The sequence below is a fragment of the Dendrobates tinctorius genome, unplaced genomic scaffold (genome assembly GCF_039654945.1).
Source record: "Dendrobates tinctorius isolate UK_male_01 unplaced genomic scaffold, ASM3965494v1 ptg000011l, whole genome shotgun sequence".
In the NCBI taxonomy this organism is placed as follows: Eukaryota; Metazoa; Chordata; class Amphibia; order Anura; family Dendrobatidae; genus Dendrobates; species Dendrobates tinctorius.
The window spans coordinates 70884399-70908220 of NW_027361679.1; the positions used below are offsets into that span (position 1 = coordinate 70884399).

Here is a 23822-nt window from a genome sequence, read left to right on the forward strand (position 1 = left end):
TTCCACTGTTTAGGCGCATCACGGGGTCTCCAAACGCGACATGGCGCCACCATTTATTCCAGCCAATTTTGTGTTCAAAAAGTCGAACAGTGCTGCCTCCATTTCGAGCCTCAACCTGTGCCCAAACAGTGGTTTACCCCCACATATAGGGTATCGGCGTACTCAGGAGAAATTAAACCCCCAAGGTTGTTGTGCAATTTTTCCTGTTACCCTTCGGAAAATAAAAAATTGGGGGCTAAAATTATTTTTGTGGAAAAAAAAAAAAAATTTTTTTATTTTCACGGCTCTGCGTTATAAACTTCTGTGAAGCACTTGGGGGTTGGTTTCTAACCATTTGTGGGGTTCAAAGTGCTCACCTCACATCTAGATTAGTTCCTTGGGTGGTCTAGTTTCCAAAATGGGGTCATTTGTGGGGGGTTTCCACAGTTTGGGTACATCAGGGGCTCTGCAAACGTAACATCACGCCCGCAGACCATTCCATCAAGTCGGCATTTCAAAACGTCACTACTTCCCTTCTGAACCCCAACGTGTGCCCAAAAAGTGGTCCCCCCACATATGGGGTACCAGCGTACTTGGGACAAACTGAACAACTTTTGGGGTCCAATTTATCCTGTTACCATTGCGAAAATAAAAAATAGCGAGCTAAAAAATCACTTCTTGAGGAAAAAAAAATATTTTTATTTTCACGGCTCTGCGTTATAAACTTCTGTGAAGCACCTGGAGGTTCAAAGTGCTCACTATGCATCTAGAGAAGTTCCTTAGGGGGTCTAGTTTCCAAAATGGGGTAATTTATGGTGGAGCTCCAAAGTTTAGGCACACAGGGGCTCTGCAAACACGACATGATGTCAGCTAACGATAGGAGTTAATTTTCCATTCAAAAAGTCAAATGACGCTCCTTCCCTTCCGTGCGCCTAAACAGTGGTTCCCCTCCACATATGGGGTACCAGCCTACTCAGGACAAACTGGACAACTTTTGGGGTCCAATTTATCCTGTTACCCTTGGGAAAATAAAAAATGGCGGGCTAAAAAATCATTTTTGAGGGGAAACAAATGATTTTGTTTTCACGGCTCTGCGTTATAAACTTCTGTGAAGCACTTGGGGGTTCAAAGTGCTCACCTCACATCTAGATTAGTTCCTTGGGTGGTCTAGTTTCCAAAATGGGGTCATTTGTGGGGGGTTTCCACTGTTTAGGTACATCAGGGGCTCTGCAAACGCAACATGACGCCCGCAGAACGTTCCATCTAAGTCTGCATTCCAAAATGGCGCTCCTTCCCTTCTGAGCTCTCCCATGCTCCCAAACAGTGGTTCCCTCCCACATATGGGGTATCGGTGTACTCAAAACAAATTGGACAACAACTTTTGTGGTTCAATTTCTCCTGTTAGCCTTGTGAAAATAAAAAATAGCGGGCTAAAAAATCATTTTTGAGCAAAAAAAAAGATTTTTTTATTTTCACTGCTCTGCGTTATAAACTTCTGTGAAGCACTTGGGGGTTCAAAGTGCTCACCACACATCTAGATAAGTTCCTTCGGGGGTCTAGTTTAGAAAATGTGGTCACTTGTGGGGGAGCTCCAATGTTTAGGCACACAGGGGCTCTCCAAACGCGACATGGTGTCCGCTAACGATTGGAGCTAATTTTCCAATCAAAGTCAAATGGTGCTCCTTCCCTTCCGGGCCCTGCCATGCACCCAAACAGTGGTTTATGACCACATATGAGGTATCGGTGTACTCAGGAGAAATTGACCAACAAATTTTAGGATCCATTTTATCCTGTTGCCCATGTGAAAATGAAAAGACTGAGGCTAAATAAAATTTTTGTGAAAAAAAGTACTTTTTTTTACGGCTCAATTTGTGAAGCACCTGGGGGTTCAAAGTGCTCACTATGCATCTAGATAAGTTCTTTGGAGGGTGTAGTTTCCAAAATGGGGTCACTTGTGGGGGAGCTCCAATGTTTAGGTGCACAGTGGCGCTCCAAATGCGACATGGCAACCGCTAAATATTCAAGCATATTTTCCATTCAAAAAGTCAAATGGCGCTCCTTCCCTTCTGAGCCCTGCCGTGCGCCCAAACAGTGGTTTATGACCACATATGAGGTATCAGTGCACTCAGGAGAAATTTCCCAACAAATTTTAGGATCCATTTTATCCTGTTACCCATCTGAAAATGAAAAGACTGATGCTAAAAGAAAATTTTTGTTGGAAAAATTAAAATGTCCATTTTTTCCTTCCACGTTGCTTTAGTTCCTGTGAAGCACCTGAAGGGTTAATAATCTTCTTGAATGTAGTTTTGAGTAGCTTGAGGGGTGCAGTTTTTAGAATGGTGTCACTTTAGGGTATTTTCTGCCATATAGACCCCTCAAAGGGACTTCAAATGTGAGGTGTTCCCCCCAAAAAAAAAATGGTTTTGTAAATTTTGTTGTAAAAATGAGAAATCGCTGGTCAACTTTTAACCCTTATAACTTCCTAACAAAAAAAAAAATTGTTTCCAAAATTGTGCTGATGTAAAGTAGACATGTGGGAAATGTTATTTATTAACTATTTTGTGTCACGTAACTCTCTGGTTTAACAGAATAAAAATTCAAAATTTGAAAATTGCAAAATTTTCAAAATTTTCACCAAATTTCCATTTTTTTCACAAATAATCGCAAAAATTATCGACCTATATTTACCACTAACATGAAGCCCAATATGTCACGTAAAAACACTCTTGGAATCGCTATGATACGTTGAAGCGTTCCTGAGTTATTACCTCATAAAGGGACATTGGTCAGAATTGCAAAAAATGGCCTGGTCATTAAGGTCAAAATAGGCTGGGTCATGAAGGGGTTAATCTTGATCAAATCATAAACTGCATTTCCTGACTATTCTGGAAAACATCATAAGGCTGTCTTTGATGTCTTTTTGCTCATTTTTGCAGCAGTCTTCTTTTTTGTTTTTCTAAGGCTATGTGCACACGCTGCAGATTCACCTGCGGGTTTTTTCCCGCGGAACCGCAGGTAAAGTGACCTGTGGTTTTGCTGCGGTTTGGCCTGTGGTTTTGCCCTGCGGTTTCACACCTCTACTATGTTAAAGGTGTGAAACCGCAGCGGAATCCGCAGAGACGATTGACATGCTGCGGAAAAAAAAACGCAGCAAAACCGCGCGGAAAAAACCGCAGCGTAAGCACTGCGGTTTTGAAAACCCATAAGGTTACATGGTACTGTACCATGTCTGCGGAACTGCTGCGGTTCCGCAGAGCAAAAACCGCTGCGTGTGCACATAGCCTAACTGTGTATTTGTACATACATACATTATGCCACCCCACATCATAATTGCAGTAGTAAGACTGGTGTGACATTCCCTTGTAAAGGCCTCATGTTGTTGCCCAGATGGTCTCAAGACAAATTTCCAGCTGTCATTGTGCAAGTCATTACCGAAGAGTATAGAATGCTTTTCCAATCTCTGATCTATGCAACACCTACAGTGTGTGTGTGTGTGTACACCTGCATGTGAAAATGGACATTTTTATCAATATGTTCCTAATGGCAACCTATTAGAAGGTCCCAATTTCTTTGGTTAGGGCTTACATGGCATCTTTGGTTGCATGACAGAAGTGTGGCTAAAAAAATGTTATTGTGCAATGTGAGGATCTGTGAAATTATTGACCCATGTCATCCCTGTGGCAGAGATGTTTCAGTTGCACAACATTCCAAATAGCCTTTTGCCTGTATCTCTTTTTATTTAGTAAGGTTAAATCTCAGGCAGGTGATCTTTAAAAGAATGTGTCACCAGATTTTTGCCGTCCATCTGCAAGTGGCAAATGGTAGGGACAGAGACTCTGATTGTAGTACTGGGTGTACTAAATGGGCTTTTAGATATAGTTTTGATAAAACACTATTCTCTTAACTAGAACTCTGCTAGTCATCTCACTGATAAGCTTCTGCTTTGTAGTCCTGATATTCCTGATCTATACTCGCGCTCTAGTATTAATAGACATTTTTACTGTATATGGTGATTGAGGGCTGAAAACTGTTAATCAATGTTGTGGCACAAAGCTCATTACAGCAGTTTATAGTAGTACCGATACTGTAGCAAAGAGTCCATTAAGTGACACATGGCTGGGAATCTGTGCCTCTGCTCCTATATCATGCTGCGCTCACATTGGGAAACATAACCCTGGTGACAGATCCCTTTTAAATATACACTGAAATGTTCTCCATTGTTCCTTACATGCAGATTGGGTCTTGTTGTACTGTCTCTATATCCGTGTTGCATTACCTTTTCATTAATCTCAGCGGCTTTTCTTGCTCACCAATGCTATCCCTCCATCCTAGAGCCGCACGTGTTTCTTGTTACAAGACGTGGTCCCTTTCTGGCCTCAGTGGCTGATCATATTAGTCTTGGAAGCCTGCTGGTTGTGTTTGACTTTCTTGCTTCCTGTACCTGAATGCCCCACGTGAGTTTCTGCATTAATTGTGTTCAGTACTTAGAATTTATGTATGCTGCACAATAAGGTGGCTGCTCTTTTACGTAGCAATGAGTAACAAAAAAAACATTCAAACTAATGTAAAAAGAGGAGGTCAAATGGTTGCTCAAGATTAGATTTGTAGCCCTTAAGGGTTTAATTGCTTGTCTTGCACATTTTAATGTTGACTCCAGTAATATTCCTGAAGATCTGATAAAATGATCTATTCTGCAGGGGGTATCTTGGACCTGGAGGTATTGGTGATTTTGGAAACTATCCAAACTGTACAGGAGGGGCCGCTGGTTTCATTGACCGCTTAGTTCTTGGCGAGGACCATGTGTACCAACATCCATCTTCTAATGTGAGTGCACACTTGCCGTTACTCCAGTCATTCTGACCTCACATTACTTGGGACAAGATTTTTTATTTTTTTATTTTTTTTTTTAAATTCGTTTATTAACCAAGAAAGAGAAACCACATGTACATTTATGCATACACCAAAATAATACACATGCATTTTGCCAAAATAATTGTATGTGAATAGCAATTCACACATTAAATTGTTTATACAATTTAGTTTCACAGGTCTGAGTTATTGCTTAGATAATGAATTATTAAACAGATGAACAGAAGCATTGTCAAGCGCTATATCTTGAAACTACATATCACAAAAGCACTACCAATCTAATTAAACTGCAACCTAATACGCTGCCTTAGTACATTATATATTAAAAAAAAAAAAAAAATGTGATGCCATAAATACATCTCGATAGATTCCAACTATAACAGTTGGGATAAGATTTTGATAAAATAAATGCCAGTTGGAGTTGTCGCTCATGTTTTTGAAATACAGTGGGAAACAAAAGTATTTAGTCAGTCAGCAATAGTGCAAGTTCCACCACTTAAAAAGATGAGAGGCGTCTGTAATTTACATCATAGGTAGACCTCAACTATGGGAGACAAACTGAGAAAAAAAATCCAGAAAATCACATTGTCTGTTTTTTTTTCATTTTATTTGCATATTATGGTGGAAAATAAGTATTTGGTCAGAAACAAGCAATCAAGATTTCTGGCTCTCACAGACCTGTAACTTCTTCTTTAAGAGTCTCCTCTTTCCTCCACTCATTACCTGTAGTAATGGCACCTGTTTAAACTTGTTATCAGTATAAAAAGACACCTATGCACACCCTCAAACAGTCTGACTCCAAACTCCACTATGGTGAAGACCAAAGAGCTGTCAAAGGACACCAGAAACAAAATTGTAGCCCTGCACCAGGCTGGGAAGACTGAATCTGCAATAGCCAACCAGCTTGGAGTGAAGAAATCAACTGTGGGAGCAATAATTAGAAAATGGAAGACATACAAGACCACTGATAATCTCCCTCGATCTGGTGCTCCATGCAAAATCCCACCCCATGGGGTCAGAATGATCACAAGAACGGTGAGCAAAAATCCCAGAACCACGCGGGGGGACCTATTGAATGAACTGCAGAGAGCTGGGGCCAATGTAACAAGGCCTACCATAAGTAACACACTACGCCACCATGGACTCAGATCCTGCAGTGCCAGACGTGTCCCACTGCTTAAGCCTGTACATGTCCGGGCCCGTCTGAAGTTTGCTAGAAAGCATTTGGATGATCCAGAGGAGTTTTGGGAGAATGTCCTATGGTCTGATGAAACCAGACTGGAACTGTTTGGTAGAAACACAACTTGTCGTGTTTGGAGGAAAAAGAATACTGAGTTGCATCCATCAAACACCATACCTACTGTAAAGCATGGTGGTGGAAACATCATGCTTTGGGGCTGTTTCTCTGCAAAGGGGCCAGGACGACTGATCCGGGTACATGAAAGAATGAATGGGGCCATGTATCGTGAGATTTTGAGTGCAAACCTCCTTCCATCAGCAAGGGCATTGAAGATGAAACGTGGCTGGGTCTTTCAACATGACAATGATCCAAAGCACACCGCCAGGGCAACGAAGGAGTGGCTTCGTAAGAAGCATTTCAAGGTCCTGGAGTGGCCTAGCCAGTCTCCAGATCTCAACCCTATAGAAAACCTTTGGAGGGAGTTGAAAGTCCGTGTTGCCAAGCGAAAAGCCAAAAACATCACTGCTCTAGAGGAGATCTGCATGGAGGAATGGGCCAACATACCAACAACAGTGTGTGGCAACCTTGTGAAGACTTACAGAAAACGTTTGACCTCTGTCATTGCCAACAAAGGATATATCACAAAGTATTGAGATGAAATTTTGTTTCTGACCAAATACTTATTTTCCACCATAATATGCAAATACAATGAAAAAAAAAACAGACAATGTGATTTTCTGGATTTTTTTTTCTCAGTTTGTCTCCCATAGTTGAGGTCTACCTATGATGTAAATTACAGACGCCTCTCATCTTTTTAAGTGGTGGAACTTGCACTATTGCTGACTGACTAAATACTTTTTTTCCCCACTGTATGTCTCAGCTATAGCATATAATGTATGTGTAGACAACAGCAGTGAGTTGTAGATTGAGATCGCTTTTCTGTCCACTATTGCCTAGGCTTGATTAGGTTCTGATTACATACACCTCGAATGTTTTGAGCCTACCATGGTGTATGCCAGGAGGTTTTTACAAAGTACAATGTTGTCGTAGATATCATTATATACAGGTCAGTGCATGGTGGTCATATCAGATCTTACTCCAGCAGGTTTTTATTCAAGACTGGCATAGGAAATTTCCATCCCACCTTTTAAACCCCCCCTTTTGTTTTGCCATAATATAAATATGTAAGAGATATGTATGGTATATTTACGCCCCAAAAGTATAATTTAAAAACCCCTTTCTGACCTTGGACTGGATAGTACGTCCAAGGTCAGATACCCCACTTTGATGAGGACTCTGGCGGTGAGCCAGCATCAAAGCCAGGACATGTCAGCTATTTTGAACAGCTGACGTGCCCGCAATAGGTGCAGGTTGAATCGAGATCCACCTGCGCCTATTAACTAGTTAAATCCCGCTGTCAAACGCTGACAGTGGGCTTTAACTAGAGCTTCCGTCCACGCGGCCAGAAATGCACGCATCGCCGACCCCCGTCACGTGATCGGGGGTCAGCAATGCGTTGCCATAACAACTTGAGGTCTCCTAGAGACCTCTATGGTTGTTGATGAGGCATTGCTATGAGCGCCCCCGTTGGTTGGCGCTCATAGCAATGCTGTAATTCTGCTACATATAGGTGATCTGCTCGTTGCCTATACATAGCAGAGCCGATCGAGTTGTGGATGCTTCTAGCATTGAAACATGCCAAAATTTAAAAAAGTTTTAAAAAAATAATTACTTACCGGTAATTTGATTTTCCAGAGCCATGACAGCACCGCACATGAGAGAAGGTATCCGCCCCCAGGGAACAGGAAACCTGTAGCAGAGACATAAGAAGGGGGCGGCACCTCTCTCCCCAGTTTGTTTCAGAGTATGCAAAGGTAACTGCCTTATTAGTTTACATGCATGTTATATAACAGCGTCACTAATATTCACCTTCTTTTTCTCATATATATATTTTCCATATATTTACATTTCCAGATATAACTTTAAATTTTCTCGTGCACCACACAACCATCACCAAGATAGGGCGGGAACAATGCGCTGCTGTCATGGCTCTGGAAAATCAAATTACCGGTAAGTAGTTATCATTTTTTCCCTTCCCCATGACAGCACCGCACATGAGAGGAAAAATAGAATAGACTCCTAGGGTGGGACAACAGCAGACAACACTATTCTCCCAAAGGCCAGATTTGAGGGCCCTAGGTCTAGTCTATAGTGTCAGAAGAAAGTGGATGGTGAGGACCATACTGCTGCTTTACAGATGTGCTCAACCGAAGCAATTGCCCTTTCAGCCCAGGACGTGGCTATGGCTCTCGTAGAGTGAGCCGTTACACCCAGTGGGGGAGTTAGATCTGAAGAAGAGTAAGCTAGTGCAATACCCATATGAAGCCATCGTGTAATCGTTGATTTTGAAGCTTTTTTACCCCTGTTTGTCCCCTGAAAGGAGACTAAAAGGGCTGAAGACTGCCGCCATGATTTTGAGGCTTCTATATATTGAAGCAGGCAACGTCTGACATCTAAGCAATGGAAGGTTTTCTCTCCCTGGGATTTGGGGCTGGGACAAAATGAGGGCAAAATTATCTCCTGCTCCCTGTGGAATTTGGAATTTACCTTCGGTAGGAAGGCTGGATCAGTTTTTATAATCACTCTATCATCCAAAAATTTGGTATATGGTGGATTTATAGATATTGCCTGCAGCTCGCAGACACGACGAGCTGAGGTTAGGGCCACCAGGAGTTCTGTTTTTAGCGTTAGCGCCTTTATTGAGATGGAAGCAATAGGTTCAAATGGAGATGCTGTCAGTGCCCTTAATACTAAATTTAGATCCCAGGGAGCTACCTTAGATGTTAATTTTGTGGGCCTGGATGTGAAGGAGGCCCGAATGAATCTATAGATCCATGGGTGATCAGCCAGTTTTTGTTCAAACAATGCACCCAGGGCCGATACCTGCACTTTTAAGGTGCTTGTGGACAGACCTTTTTCCAGTCCTTTCTGGAGGAACTCTAAGATTTCCTTTATTGGTATTTCCTGGGCTGTTCTAGTTAATTGTCGGCCCGGGAACTGCAAGAATTTTTCCCAAATTTTTTGGTATTTTTGTGAAGTTACCTCCTTCCTGCTAGCGAGCAGGGTGGATACTAATGGGACTGAGAATCCCTTTGCTAGAAGGAGTCCCCTTTCAAGTTCCACGCAGTGGGGTGCAGCCCGTGAACCCTGGGATGTTCCACTGGGCACTGGTATAGCAGATCCGGGGTATCTGGGAGGATGCATGGGTCCGAGACAGACATGGTCTGTGAACCATGCCCTTTTCGGCCAGAAGGGCACAATTAGGATTATTCGAGCTTTCTCCTGCCGGATCTTTTTCAAGACTACTGGAATCAATGGAAACGGGGGGAACGCATAGGCCAGGCGAAATTTACACCGGTGCAGTAGCGAATCCACCCCCTCTGGCTGCTCTCTTGGATTTAGGGAGTAGAACCTGTCCACTTTCCGATTTTCCCTGGTGGCAAACAAGTCTACTTCTGGTGTGCCCCAGGCAGCGCAGATTTCCCCAAATATTTTTTGACTTGGGGACCATTCTCCCTGGTGTAGTACATGACGGCTTAAATAATCGGCCAGATAATTGTCTGCCCCCTTTAAATGTGTACCCGATAAGGATAGAAGATTGTTTTCTGCCCAAGCGAATAATTCCCTGGCCTCTGCCATAAGGGTTGCCGACCTTGTACCCCCTTGTCTGTTTATGTATGCTATGACCGTGTTGTTGTCGGATAATATGGTGACATGTCCCCCTTGCACTTCTCGCTTTACTAGGGGAAGAGCTCGCCTTACAGCTGCCAGTTCTTTTAGATTTGAGTATGCATCCCTCATTTCGGGTTCCCACTGGCCCTGTAGGGTTTGTTTCTCTGTGTGCCCCCCAACCACTGGGACTTGCGTCCGTGGTCAATACCACAGAGTTCTGAGTAGTCCAGGGCACTGCTCTGTTTAAGTTTTCGGTGCTCAGCCACCATTTTTAGGGACTCCTGCACTTGAAGGGAGAGGATAATCTCCTGATTTAAATTGGAAGGACCCTTCTCCTGCTCTGATAGGATCTGCCACTGTAGTTCTCTTGTATGGGCTTGTGCCCACCGGACCGCTGGGATTGTTGCTGTTAACGTGCCCAGGAGCGACATTGCCTCTCTCACTGATATGGCTCGACCGAACTGTATCTGTTGTATTTTTGGCTGGATAGCCCCAATTTTCCTTCCTGGAAGAATGCACTGTTTTAATGAGTCCAATTTAATTCCAAGAAATTCTTGTGACTGTACTGGCGTTAATTTGGATTTTTTCAGATTTATCAACCAGCCTAACCTGGTTAATATTTCCAGGACCCTTGTAACTGCATTTTCGCAGTTTTGCTTGTTTGCTATGACCAGGAAATCGTCTAGATAGGGTACCAACATTTTCCTTTCTTATAAATGACGCTACTTCCCCAATGATTTTTGTAACTATACACGGGGCTACTGATACCCCGAAGGGTAGGCACTGGTACTGTAGATGAGTGGGGACTTGAGCAATCTCTACTACCAGTCTCAGATATTGTTGGTGTTCCCCGCATATTGGGACATGGTAATAGGCATAGGTAAGATCTATTACTGCCATGTAGCAACCTGGGTCGAGTAGTTTCACTGCTGACCTCAAAGTCGCCATTTTTAATTTCTATGTTCTGATGTATTGGTTCAGGGCTTTGAGATTGAATATTGTTCTTAGTGACCCACCTGGTTTTGGTGTGAGGAACAGAGTGCTGTAAAACCATTTCCCTTCCTGATGATCCGGTACTTTTATTAGTACCTCTTTTTGAATAAGGAGCTGGATCTCCTTTTCTATTGTAGCCTGATTCTTTTTGGCTACCCGGGTCAGTCTTTGAGGTGGAAGGCTTAGAAAACTTAGTCGTAGGCCCCCGGCTAACAGGTCTGTTACCCACTTTGAGGTGGGCAATGCTACCCACTGATGTACAAAAAAACCGAAGCCTTCCTCCTACCGCCCTGGCGTCATTGTTTAGTATCGGGTCTTGGGGTGGTTTTATTAAAGAGGAATCCTCTCTCTTTTCTTTCCCTCCAGGGTCTACCCTGTGTGGTTCTATCGTCTGGCTGCCCTCGGCTCCCTCTATTCCCTGCTCCACGAAAGGACGAGCGAGCTTCAGTCCACCGACGCCTAGGGAATGGGGTTGGAAATTTTTTCTTATCTGACGCCTTATCCAAAATTTCGTCCAATGCTTTCCCGAACAAATATTGGCCCTCACAGGGGACGGCACAGAGTTTAACCTTTGACTGGAAGTCTGCCGACCAGTTTTTTAACCACAGTGCTCTGCGGCCTGAATTTGAAAGGGCGAATGCCTGGGCGGTGCCTCGGACGGAATCTACTGTGGCGTCAGCCAAGAATCCCGCTGCTTTCTGTAGGGAAGGTATTGCCTCCAGCAGTGTTTCCCTTGGGCATTTATTTTTAATTTGGTCACTTAATTCATCTAACCACTTGACCATAGCACATGCTGTACAAGTTGTGGCCACCCCCGGCTTAAATGACCAAGCCGATTTTAGAAAAGCGTCTGCTTTCTTGTCAAGGGCATCTTTTAAGGCGCCCATGTCCACAAATGGCAATGCTATTCCTCTGGATGTACTAGCAATGGCGGTATCTAGTCTGGGAGCTTTATCCCATTTATCGCATACCTCCTCATCTAATGGGTATTTACGTTTGAGCGCCTGCGGTATGGACATTTTTTTATTGGGTTTTTTCCACTCACTCTTAATTAAATTTAACAGGTTATCATGGAAGGGAAAGACCCTTTGTTTTTTCCCCTCAAAATTGCTACACATAGAATCTTGAATTGATTTCGGCTCTTTTGGTGTTTCAAGTCCCATTGTGGACTTTACAAGCTTTAGTAATTTCCCAATATCCTCAGATAGGAAATATGGACGACCCTTTTCCTCGTCCGAGGAGTCCAGGTCCGAATCCGAGGCCTCTATCTCCCCTTGCTCTTCCTCAGACTCTATATCAGTAGTTATCTCTGTGGGAGGCAGTGGGGGCGGGGGTGAGGCAGATGTTGTATCGGTGCTACGTGTGGTCTGTTCTTTTATCTCATCCTTCACCGTCGATTTTACTTGATCCCGGATCATAGCTTTAATGCTTTGGAGCAGGGATGGTGACTCTTCGGCCACTGTCTTTTTAATGCACGAGCGACAGATTCGCTTCTCATACGTTTTAGCTAGGGACTTTTTACATAATGCACATTTTTTGCTCATTTGTTTGGATGTGGCCTTTCCCTACAGAAAACATACATAGGGCCGTTGTTAATATATTGCGCTGCCTTACAAAGGCACTCACCCGGCCCTCTGGGTACCCTGGTAGCCGGTGGTTCTTCCTCCTGTACTCGCTCCCCGACATCAGGATCCATTCTGTTCTGCTGCTGGCCTGGCTCTATACACTGGAGCCTATGTGCAGCCTCTCTGGGACCAGTGGCGTCTGCCGCGTCTCCCTTCTTATGGAGGAGCGGTGCGCGCTTCTGGGATTGCTCCCGCCCGGAAGTGCCCAGTACACCGCTCCCCCGGCGTGTGACGTCACTTCCGGTGCGACCCCAGAAGTCGGCGCCAGCGTCATGGTGGCCACGCCTCCCCTGGCCCTGCCTCCCACTGGAGCGGCCACCGGGGAGTCACACGGGGAGGACACCGCTCACAGCGCCCGCCAAGCTGGGCTGTCAGGCGCGCGCGACCGTGCCCCGCTGCCATTGACTCCCCGCGGACCTCGGCCTCCTGACCGGACACCATCAGAGGGGGATCCCTCCAGAGGTACAGCTCTGCCCCAGGCATCCGCCTGCAGGAAACCAAACTGGGGAGAGAGGTGCCGCCCCCTTATGTCTCTGCTACAGGTTTCCTGTTTCCTGGGGGCGGATACCTTCTCTCATGTGCGGTGCTGTCATGGGGAAGGGAAAAAATAAAAGTTTAAATCACCCCCTTTTCGCCCCATTCAAAATAAAATAATTAAAAAGATCACACATACCCATATTGGGTATCACTGCGTTCAGAATCGCCCGAACTATCACTTAAAAAAAAAAAAAGATTAACCCGATCGCTAAATGGCGTAGCGGCAAAATAAAATCAAAATGCCAGAATTACGTTTTTTTGGTCGCCGTGACATTGCATTAAAATGCAATAATAGGCGTTCAAGAGATCTTATGTGCACATAAATGGTATCCTTAAAAACGTCAGCTCTGCGCGCAGAAAATGAGCCCTTGCCCAACCAGAGATCACGAAAAATGGAGACGCTACGGGTATCGGAAAATGGCGCAAAAGTTTGTTTGTTTTTTGTTTTTTTTTTTGTGACTTTGGAATTTTTTTTCACCACTTGGATAAAAATAAAAAAAGAACCTAGACATGTTTTGGTGTCTATGAACTTGTAATGACCTGGAGAAGCATAATAGCAGATCAGTTTTAGCATTTAGTGAACCTAGCAAAAAAGCCAAACAAAAAACAAGTGTGGGGCACTTTTTTGCAATTTCACCGCACTTGGAATTTTTTTTTCTTTCCCTTTTTGGAGTACACTACATGCTAAAACCAATGATGTTCAAAAGTACAACTCATCCCACAAAAAATAAGCCCTCACATGGCCATATTTAATGAAAAAAATATAAGTTTTATGGCTCTGGGAAGAAAAGGTGCGGAAAACGCAAAACTGAAAAGAAAAAAAAAAAAGCCCCGGTCATTAAGGGGTTAATTGACATTCTGATGCTTCTGTAAGTAGATCCAGCAGGTAAGATGGCCCAGAACAATGCCTGGTCTTCTACAGACATCATTGTAATCTAAAATAAAGCAAAGATTCACATGTCGTTTCCTGCAGGTGGTCTATAAAACAACAGTGCCTTATGATCCCGAAGGAATTTTAGGAACCATCAATTCGGTGGTGATGGCTTTTCTTGGGCTCCAGGTAATCTAAATCATTCTCCAGTGTAATTTATTGTAAAGCTCCAGTGTCTTCATTGTTGTCGCGAATGAGCATTCCCAGGACGACTTGTTTCAAAATACTCGTGTAGCCGAAACAGGCTGCCAATCACCCGATGAGGGAACAAATTGCTCGTTTATTGGGTGAATGATGTTTTGTGCTACATAAAAAGTTCATAGTTCTCAGCAGCACACTATCCTGTGTAAACTGGACTTGTGCTGCCGAGAACAATGGCTTCCCATATGCACGGAGCCATCAATTACTGATCATTGTCAGAAGTGGTCTGCCTTTGTAAAGCTATTAAACCACCGCTGATTGGTTAATATTTCCCTATCGGCAGCAGTTTAATTCTACTGGTTGGTTTGATTTTCTTTTCTTTTAACCTTTTAATTACATGCATAATTTTTTTTTTTCCCCCCAACTAGGCTGGTAAAATTCTCGTGTTGTACAAGAATCAACACAAGCAGGTGCTGGTGAGGTTCTTCACATGGAGTGTGTTCTTGGTATGTTTTTTTTTCATATATTGATATTCCTGAAACTCACTTTTTTCACTTTAAATCAGTTTTTCCTACCAACACCGGTTTTTGGTGCAGAAAAATCTGCTGCCACTACTCAAAATGTGAACATTCTCTTAAGCATTTTTTTTTTGTGTGTGGAAAACAGACTGTATTTATTCACTGTGCGGTGTTAAGTCCTGTGTGGGTGTTTAGTTTTAAAATAAAAATAAAAAAGATTCTTAACGTCTCTTGCACATTAAAGGGAACCTGTCAGCAGGATTGTGATCAGTAAACTACAGGCTCAGTCAGGTTGGCGCCGTTATACTTATTAAAATGATACCTGGGTGATGAAATCCATCTCGTGGTTGCTGTGTAAACTTTATTTTCAGTTAATGAGATTCTCATGGTCCGGGGCGGCCTAATGACATACTGAATATAATATGTTTTGAAAGAAAGGAAAAAAAAATCACATTTAGCATGCAGGCGCCACCAGCGGTGTAGCAGGATTGCAACTATAATATTCACGTAATTATTTTATTTGGTGATATACATGCATTCAGAAAAAAGAAAAACCTCTCAAAATGGCGCCGGCCGCTCCTGTGCAGTAGCATCTATTGGCGATCCAATAGATACTACTACGCAGGTGACACCGGTGTCATCTTGATGGAGACAAATTTTTTTTTCCCACTAGCTAAATGGCGCCTGTGCAATAGCGTCTATCGGATTGCCGAGAGATGCTAATGCGCAGGCGTGACTGGTGCCATTTTGAGAGTTTTTGTTTTCTGAATACATGTATAGCGCCAAATAAGATAGTTACATAGATATTATAGATGTGATCATGCTGCAGCGCAGGCAACCGCCACTGGCAGCTGCCTGCTTGCTGAATGTGACAATTTATTTTTTCTCTTCCCCCATGACAGTACGCCTGAGAGAGGGGATCTGCCCAGTCAGGACAGGAACCCTACTGAAAATAAAAGGGCGGTATCTCTCCCTCGCTTCAGTTGGGTTTCCTGTCCTGACAGGGACCCTTGTGCTGAAGACAGCGGTTAAATGATTTTTTTTCTTCTACTTACCCACGCCTGTCTTGGCACTGGAAGAACAGGCAAGACACCTGTATAAATAGAAAAAAATGGGCCAAAAAACCCTAGCCAGCTCACCAGCCACAGCACGGAACCTCGTCTGGACCCAACGATAGTTGATAGTAGACAGAAGAAAAAGGAACGTTCCAGCTGATACATTTCTTGCTTTATTGAAGAACTAGCTGGAGAGCCCGGTGTTGCCTGGGCATAGTAACCAACTGTGGTTAGTTATAACAAAATTATAATTATATTGCACATAAAAACATTTCACATCATACAGTTAGGTCCATATATATGTGGACAGAGAAAACATTTTTCTAATTTTGGTTCTAGACATTACCACAATGAATTTTAAACAAAACAATTTAGATGCAGTTGAAGTTCAGACTTTCAGCTTTCATTTGAGGGTATCCACATTAAAATTGGATGAAGGGTTTAGGCGTTTCAGCTCATTAACATGTGCCACCCTGTTTTTAAAGGGACCAAAAGTAATTGGACAGATTAAATAATTGTAAATAAAATGTTCATTTTTAGTATTTGGTTGAAAACCCTTTGTTGGCAATGATTGCCTGGAGTCTTGAACTCATGGACATCACCAGACGCTGTGTTTCCTCCTTTTTGATGCTCTGCCAGGCCTTCACTGCGGTGGTTTTCAGTTGCTGTTTGTTTGTGGGCATTTCTGTCTGAAGTTTAGTCTTTAACAAGTGAAATGCATGCTCAATTGGGTTGAGATCAGGTGACTGACTTGGCCATTCAAGAATATTCCACTTCTTTGCTTTAATAAACTCCTGGGTTGCTTTGGCTTTGTTTTGGGTCATTGTCCATCTGTAGTATGAAACGACGACCAATCAGCTTGGCTGCATTTGGCTGGATCTGAGCACACAGTATGGCTCTGAATACCTCATAATTCATTCGGCTGCTTCTGTCCTGTGTCACATCATCAATAAACACTAGTGACCCAGTGCCACTGGCAGCCATGCATGCCCAAGCCATCACACTGCCTCCGCCGTGGTTTACAGATGATGTGGTATGCTTTGGATCATGAGCTGTACCACGCCTTCGCCATACTTTATTTTTCCATCATTCTGGTAGAGGTTAATCTTGGTTTCATCTGTCCAAAGAATGTTCTTCCAGAACTGTGCTGGCTTTTTTAAATGTTTTTTTAGCAAAGTCCAGTCTGGCCTTTTTTATTCTTGATGCTTATGAGTGGCTTGCACCGTGCAGTGAACCCTCTGTATTTACTTTCATGCAGTCTTCTCTTTATGGTAGATTTGGATATTGATACGCCTACCTCCTGGAGAGTGTTGCTCACTTGGTTGGCTGTTATGAAGGGGTTTCTCTTCACCATGGAGATTATTCTGCGATCATCCACCACTGTTGTCTTCCGTGGGCGCCCAGGTCTTTTTGCATTGATGAGTTCAGCAGTGCTTTCTTTCTTCTTTCTCAGGATGTACCAAACTGTAGATTTTGCCACTCCTAATGTTGTAGCAATTTCTCGGATGGGTTTTTTCTGTTTTTGCAGCTTAAGGATGGCTTGTTTCACCTGCATTGAGAGCTCCTTTGACCACATACTTCCTTCACAGCAAAACCTTCTAAATGCAAGCACCACACCTCAAATTAACTCCAGGCCTTTTATCTGCTTAATTGAGAATGACATATCGAAGGGCTTGCCCACACCTACCCATGAAATAGCCTTGAAGTCAATTGTCCAATTACTTGTGGTCCCTTTAAAAATAGGGTGGCACATGTTAGGGAGATGAAACTCCTAAACCCTTCACCCAATTTTAATGTGGATACCCTCAAATGAAAGCTGAAAGTCTGAGCTTCAACTGCATCTGAATTGTTTTGTTTAAAATTCATTGTGGTAATGTCTAGATCCAAAATTAGAAAAATGTTGTCTGTCCAAATATATATGGACCTAACTGTGTATTCAACACTACAGATTTGCAACACAAATTAACTAAACGATTACCCAAGTATTGATAGTATTTTATTTTCAACTCAGTCAAGAGCCTTTTGATAAACGTGCATCTGTGTATCTAACCCTATCCTGTGATAACGTCTGCTGAGCCGTGTATCTAATCCTATCTGTGTGCTGAGCCGTGTATCTATTCCTATCCTGTGTGATACTGGCTGCTTAGCCGTGTATCTAATCCTGTGTGATACTGTCTGCTGAGCCGTGTATCTAATCCTATCCTGTGTGATACTGAATGCTGAGCCATGTGTCTAATCCTATACTGTGTGATACTGACTGCTGAGCCATGTGTCTAATCCTATCCTGTGTGATACTGACTGCTGAGCCATGTGTCTAATCCTATCCTGTGTGATACTGACTGCTGAGCCATGTGTCTAATCCTATCCTGTGTGATACTGGCTGCTTAGCCGTGTATCTAATCCTGTGTGATACTGTCTGCTGAGCCATGTATCTAATCCTATCCTGTGTGATACTGACTGCTGAGCCGTGTATCTAATCCTATCCTGTGTGATACTGGCTGCTTAGCCGTGTATCTAATCCTGTGTGATACTGTCTGCTGAGCCGTGTATCTAATCCTATCCTGTGTGATACTGACTGCTGAGCCGTGTATCTAATCCTATCCTGTGTGATACTGACTGCTGAGCCATGTGTCTAATCCTATCCTGTGTGATACTGGGCTCCCCCTGCTGTCTGTCAGAGGGTGCTCTGTGTTGGCACGGTAATAAATTATTTCCAGCTTTACAGAAGGACGATAACACCACAGAAATAAGAATAGGCAAAATTGGTGAATTGGAACGCGCAGGGTTAAAATTTCGCCTCACAACATAGCCTATGACGCTCTCGGGGTCCAGACGTGTGACTGTGCCAAATTTTGTGGCTGTAGCTGCGACGGTGCAGATGCCAATCCCGGACACACACACACACACACACACACACACACACACACACACACACACACACACACACACACACACACACACACATTGAGCTTTATATATTAGATTAAAATATGATACAGCGGCTTTCTCCTCATGAGTAAATGGATGTGCAGTGAGGCACTGAGTCACCAGCTACGCTTTTCGATCCTACATGGATCTTTATCACAGCTGCAAGTTAATGACATGACACAAAGCTTATACCTAATGCTGACCAATGGGAACTGCAATATAAATCACATGCTTTAACCCCTTCACCCCCAAGGGTGGTTTGCACGTTCATGACCGGGCCAATTTTTACAATTCTGACCACTGTACCTTTATGAGGTCATAACTCTGGAACGCTTCCATGGATCCCGGTGATTCTGACATTGTTTTCTCATGACATATTGTACTTCATGTTAGTGGTAAAATTTCATTCAAATAACTTGCGTTTATTTGTGAGAAAAACGGAAATTTGGCGAAAATTTTGAAAATTTCGCAATTTTCCAACTTTGAATTTTTATGCCCTTAAATCACAGAGATACGGCACACAAAAAACTTGATAACTAACATTTCCCACATGTTTACTTTACATCAGCACAATTTTGGAACCAAAATTTTTTTTTGTTAGGAAGTTATAAGGGTTAAAAGTTGACCAGCGATTTCTCATTTTTACAACACCATTTTATTTTTAGGACCACATCACATTTGAAGCCACTTTGAGGGGTCTATATGATAGAAAATACCCAAAAGTGACACCATTCTAAAAACTGCACCCCTTAAAGTGCTCAAAACCACATTCAAGAAGTTTATTAACCCTTTAGGTGCGTCACAGGAATTTTTTTGAATATTTAAAAAAAAAAATGAACATCTAACTTTTTTTCATAAAAAAATACTTCAGGTTCAATTTTTTTTATTTTACCAAGGGTAACAGGAGAAATTGGACTGCAAAAGTTATTGTGCAATTTGTCCTGAGTATGCAGATACCTGATATGTGGGGGGGAACCACTGTTTCGGTGCATGGCAGAGCTCAGAATGGAAGGAGCGCCGTTTGACTTTTTCAATGCAAAATTGGCTGGAATTCAGATTGGACGCCATGTCACGTTTGGAGAGTCCCTGATGTACCTAAACAGTGGAAACCCCCTACAAGTGACCCCATTTTGGAAACTAGACCCCCCAAGGAACTTATCTAGATATGTGGTGAGAACTTTGAACCCCCATGGGCTTCACAGAAGTTTATAACATAAAGCCATACAATTAAAAAATCATATTTTTTCCACAAAAATGATCTTTTCACCCTCAATTCTTATTTTTCCAAGGGTAACAGGACCGTAAAAGTTATTGTGCAATTTGTCCTGAGTACGCTGATACCCCACATGTGGGGGTAAACGTCAAATGGCGCTGCTTCCCTTCCGAGCTCTGCCATGCGCCCAGCATGGCAGAGCTCGGAAGGGAAGCAGCGCCATTTGACGTTTTTGGCTGGAATTGAGATCGGACACCATGTCGCGTTTGGAAAACTCCTGATGTACCAAAACAGTGGAAACCCCCCACAAATGACACCATTTTGTAAACTAGACCCCCCAAGGAACTTATCTAGATGTGTGGTGAGCACTTTGAACCCCCGAGTGCTTCACAGAAGTTTATAACGCCCAGGCGTGAAAATAAAAAATTCGTATTTTTTCCACAAACATGATCTTTTAGTCACCATTTTTTTATTTTCCCAAGGGTACCAGGAGAAATTGGACCCCCAAAAGTTGTTGTCCAATTTGACCTGAGTATGCTGATACCCCATATGTGGGAGAAAACTACTGTATGGGCACACGTCGGGGCTCGGAAGGGAAGTAGTGACGTTTTGGAATGCAGACTTTGATGGAATGGTCTGCGGGTGTCATGTTGCCTTTGGAGAGCCCCTAATGTACCTAAACAGTGGAAACCCCCCACAAATGACCCCATTTTGAAAACTAGACCCACTAAGGAACTTATCTAGATGTGAGGTGAGCACTTTGAACCCCCAAGGGCTTCACAGAAGTTTATAATGCCAGGGCATGAAAATAAAAAAATCGTATTTTTTCCAGAAACATGATCAATTAGTCCCCAATTTTTTCATTTTCCCAAGGGTAACAGGAGAAATTGGACCCCCAAAAGTTGTTGTCCAATTTGACCTGAGTACGCTGACACCCCATATGTGGGAGAAAACTACTGTATGGACACACGTCGGGGCTCGGAAGGGAAGCAGTGACGTTTTGGAATGCAGACTTTGATGGAATGGTCTGCGGGTGTCATGTGCGTTTGGAGAGCCCCTGATGTACCTAAACTATTGAAACTCCCCACAAGTGACCCCATTTTGAACACTAGACCCCCCACGGAACTTATCTAGATGTGTGGTGAGCACTTTGAACCCCCAAGTGCTTCACAGAAGTTTATAACACTCGGACGTGAAAATAAAAAAATAATTTTTTTCCACAAAAGTGATATTTTTGCCCCCAATGTTTTATTTTCCTAAGGGTAACAGGAGAAATTGGACCCCAAAAATTGTTTTGCAATTTGTCCTGAGTAGGCTGATACCCTACATGTGGGGGTAAAACACTGTTTGGGCGCATAGCAGAGCTTGGAAGGGAAGGAGCACCATTTGACTTTTTCAACTCAGAGTTGGCTGGAATTGAGATCAGACGCCATGTTGCATTTGGAGAGCCCCTGATGTGCCCAAACAGTGGAAACCCCCCAATTATAACTCCAACCCTAACCCCAACACACCCCTAACCCTAGCCCTAACCGGAAAATGGAGATAAATACTTTTTTTTAATTTTATTATTTTTCCCTAACTAAGGGGGTGATATCGGTGGGTTTGATTTACTATTTATGGCGGTTTTTATGTTTGGCGGCTGTCGCACGCTAAAAGACGCTTTTTATTGTAAAAATAGTTTTTGCATCACCACATATTGAGAGCTATAATTTTTCCGTATTTTGACCCACCGAGTCATGTGAGGTCTTATTTTTTGCGGGACGAGTTGACGTTTTTATTGGTACCATTTTCGGGCACGTGACATTTTTTGATCGCTTTTTATTCCTATTTTTGGGACGCAAAATGAACAAAAACCAGCGTTTCATGAATTTCTTTTGGGGGGGTGCGTTTACACCGTTCCGCGTGCGGTAAAATTGATAAAGCGGTTTTATTCTTCGGGTCAGTACGGTTACAGCGATACCACATTTAGGTCGTTTTTTTATGTTTTTGTCGGTTTTATGCAATGAAAACTATTTTATATAAAAAATAATTATTTTTGCATCGCTTTATTCTGCGAGCTATAACTTTTTTACTTTTTCGCTGATGATGCTGTGTGGCGGCTTGTTTTTTGCGGGACAAGATGACGTTTTCAGCGGTACCATGGATATTTATATGCGTCTTTTTGATCGCGCGTTATTACACTTTTTGTTTGGCGGTATGATAATAAATCTTTATTTTTTGCTTCGTTTTTTATTTTCATTTTTTAAGGGGTTCGCTAAAGGGGTTAACTAATGGGACAGTTTTATAGGTCCGGTCATTACGGACGCGGCGATACCTAATGTGTACTTTTATTGGGTTTTTTTTTTATTATTTCCAAAAAATGGATTTATTGGGGGAATATTTTTTTTTTTTTTTTTTCTAATTTATTTGGCGATTTTTAATTATTTTAACACTTTTTTTTATTTTTTTTTTTTACTTTACTAAATAGTCCCAGGTGGGACATCACTGTCCTGTGACAGATCGCTGATCTGTCACATCACAGATCACTGTGACAGATCAGCGATCTGACACAGGCACTGCAGAAGGCTTCCTCATGCCTGCGCTTTGCAGGCACTGAGGAAGCCAGCTTCCTCAGGCCCCCGAAGGCCCCCGTCGCCATCTTGGATTCGGGGGCCTGGAGGAAAGGAGCCCCCGCAGCAGCGCTGCACATTGCGCTGCCGTGGGGGGCTCAGGGAAGCACGGAGGGAGCCCCCTCCCTGCCGATGCTTCCCTTTAACCCCCGGTACACCGCGATCATGTTTGATCGCGGTGTGCTAGGGGTTAACGTGTCGGGGGCGGTCCGTGACCACCCCTGACACATTGTGCCGGGTGTCAGCTGTGATAATCAGCTGACACCCGGCCGCGATCAGCGGCGCTCACCACGTGGGCGCCGCTGATCGCGCCGACGTACTATCCCGTCCATGGGCATAGAGGCCCGGGTCCCATGGACGGGATAGTACGTCGGATGGCAGAAAGGGGTTAACCAAAGGTCCTGTATTGCTTCAATACTTGTGCTCTATAGGGACCAATGACAATATCACCTATCACATGTTCAAATAGAAAGGTCCTATGTGCCATTCTCCACATCATTTAGGTTTGCATAATGCTAAGATTAAAAACAAAATAGTAAATATATATGTAAATAGATAAAATATAGTAATAACTGTCAATAATGATACATGATCTGTTTTTTTTTTTTATTTAGACCGTTCGGCTATCTAGACCCCAGACAATAAATCCAAAAAGCCTCCCTTGTGAGAAGGCGTCTTTTTCCATCACCACCACGTTTTGAATTTTTAACACACTCAATTCCTGTAATTGACATGGCGTCCAAATTACCATTATACTGCATTAAAAAATGTTCAGAAACCATAGAGATATTGCGTGTATTGATGCGATCATTCTCTACATCCCTGATATGCTCCGGGATGCAGGTTTTAAGTTTTCTTGTTGTGCAGCCTGTATAAAATACATTGCATATTTTGCAATGTATCTTATAGACTACATTTTCTGTATTACAATTAATGAATTGTTTAATGCTGAACGTTTGGATATTACCTGAATCATTAAATGTTTGTTTTTTGCACATATCTGCACATTTTGCATTTATTGGAACCACATTTATAAAAACCAGTAGTTTTCAACCAATTTTCAGAGGGCGTTACAGATGTAAAAAAAAGCTAGGAGATACAATAGTGGGAGCCTGTCTGGCAATGACATTAGTACCAGAATCTAATATTTTCGCTAATATTTCATCCTCATAAAGGGTTGGTAATCATTTAGAAAAAAATGTTCTTGATTTTATTAATGACTAATGTCATTGCCAGACGGGCTCCCACTATTGGAGATATTGTATCTCCTAGCTTTTTTACATCTGTATCACCCTCTGAAAATTGGTTGAAAACTACTGGTTTTTATAAATGTGGTTCCAAAAAACAAACATTTAATGATTCAGGTAATATCCAGGAGTACAGCATTAAACAATTCATTAATTGTAATACAGAAAATGTAGTCTATAAGATACATTGCAAAATATGCAATGTATTTTATACAGGTTGCACAACAAGAAAACTTAAAACCTGCATCCCGGAGCATATCAGGGA

The 23822-nt window shown here is 42.7% G+C and overlaps 1 protein-coding gene across 1 annotated transcript in view; it reads left to right on the forward strand.

Annotated features, from left to right (window-relative positions):
• Positions 1-23822, forward strand: part of HGSNAT (heparan-alpha-glucosaminide N-acetyltransferase) — a 117525-nt gene that overhangs the window by 65053 nt on the left and 28650 nt on the right. The window contains exons 12-15 of the mRNA XM_073543194.1: positions 4312-4433; positions 4677-4803; positions 13889-13975; positions 14416-14493. Coding sequence (XP_073399295.1) covers positions 4312-4433; positions 4677-4803; positions 13889-13975; positions 14416-14493 — 414 coding nt within the window. The remainder of the gene's footprint in view (positions 1-4311; positions 4434-4676; positions 4804-13888; positions 13976-14415; positions 14494-23822) is intronic.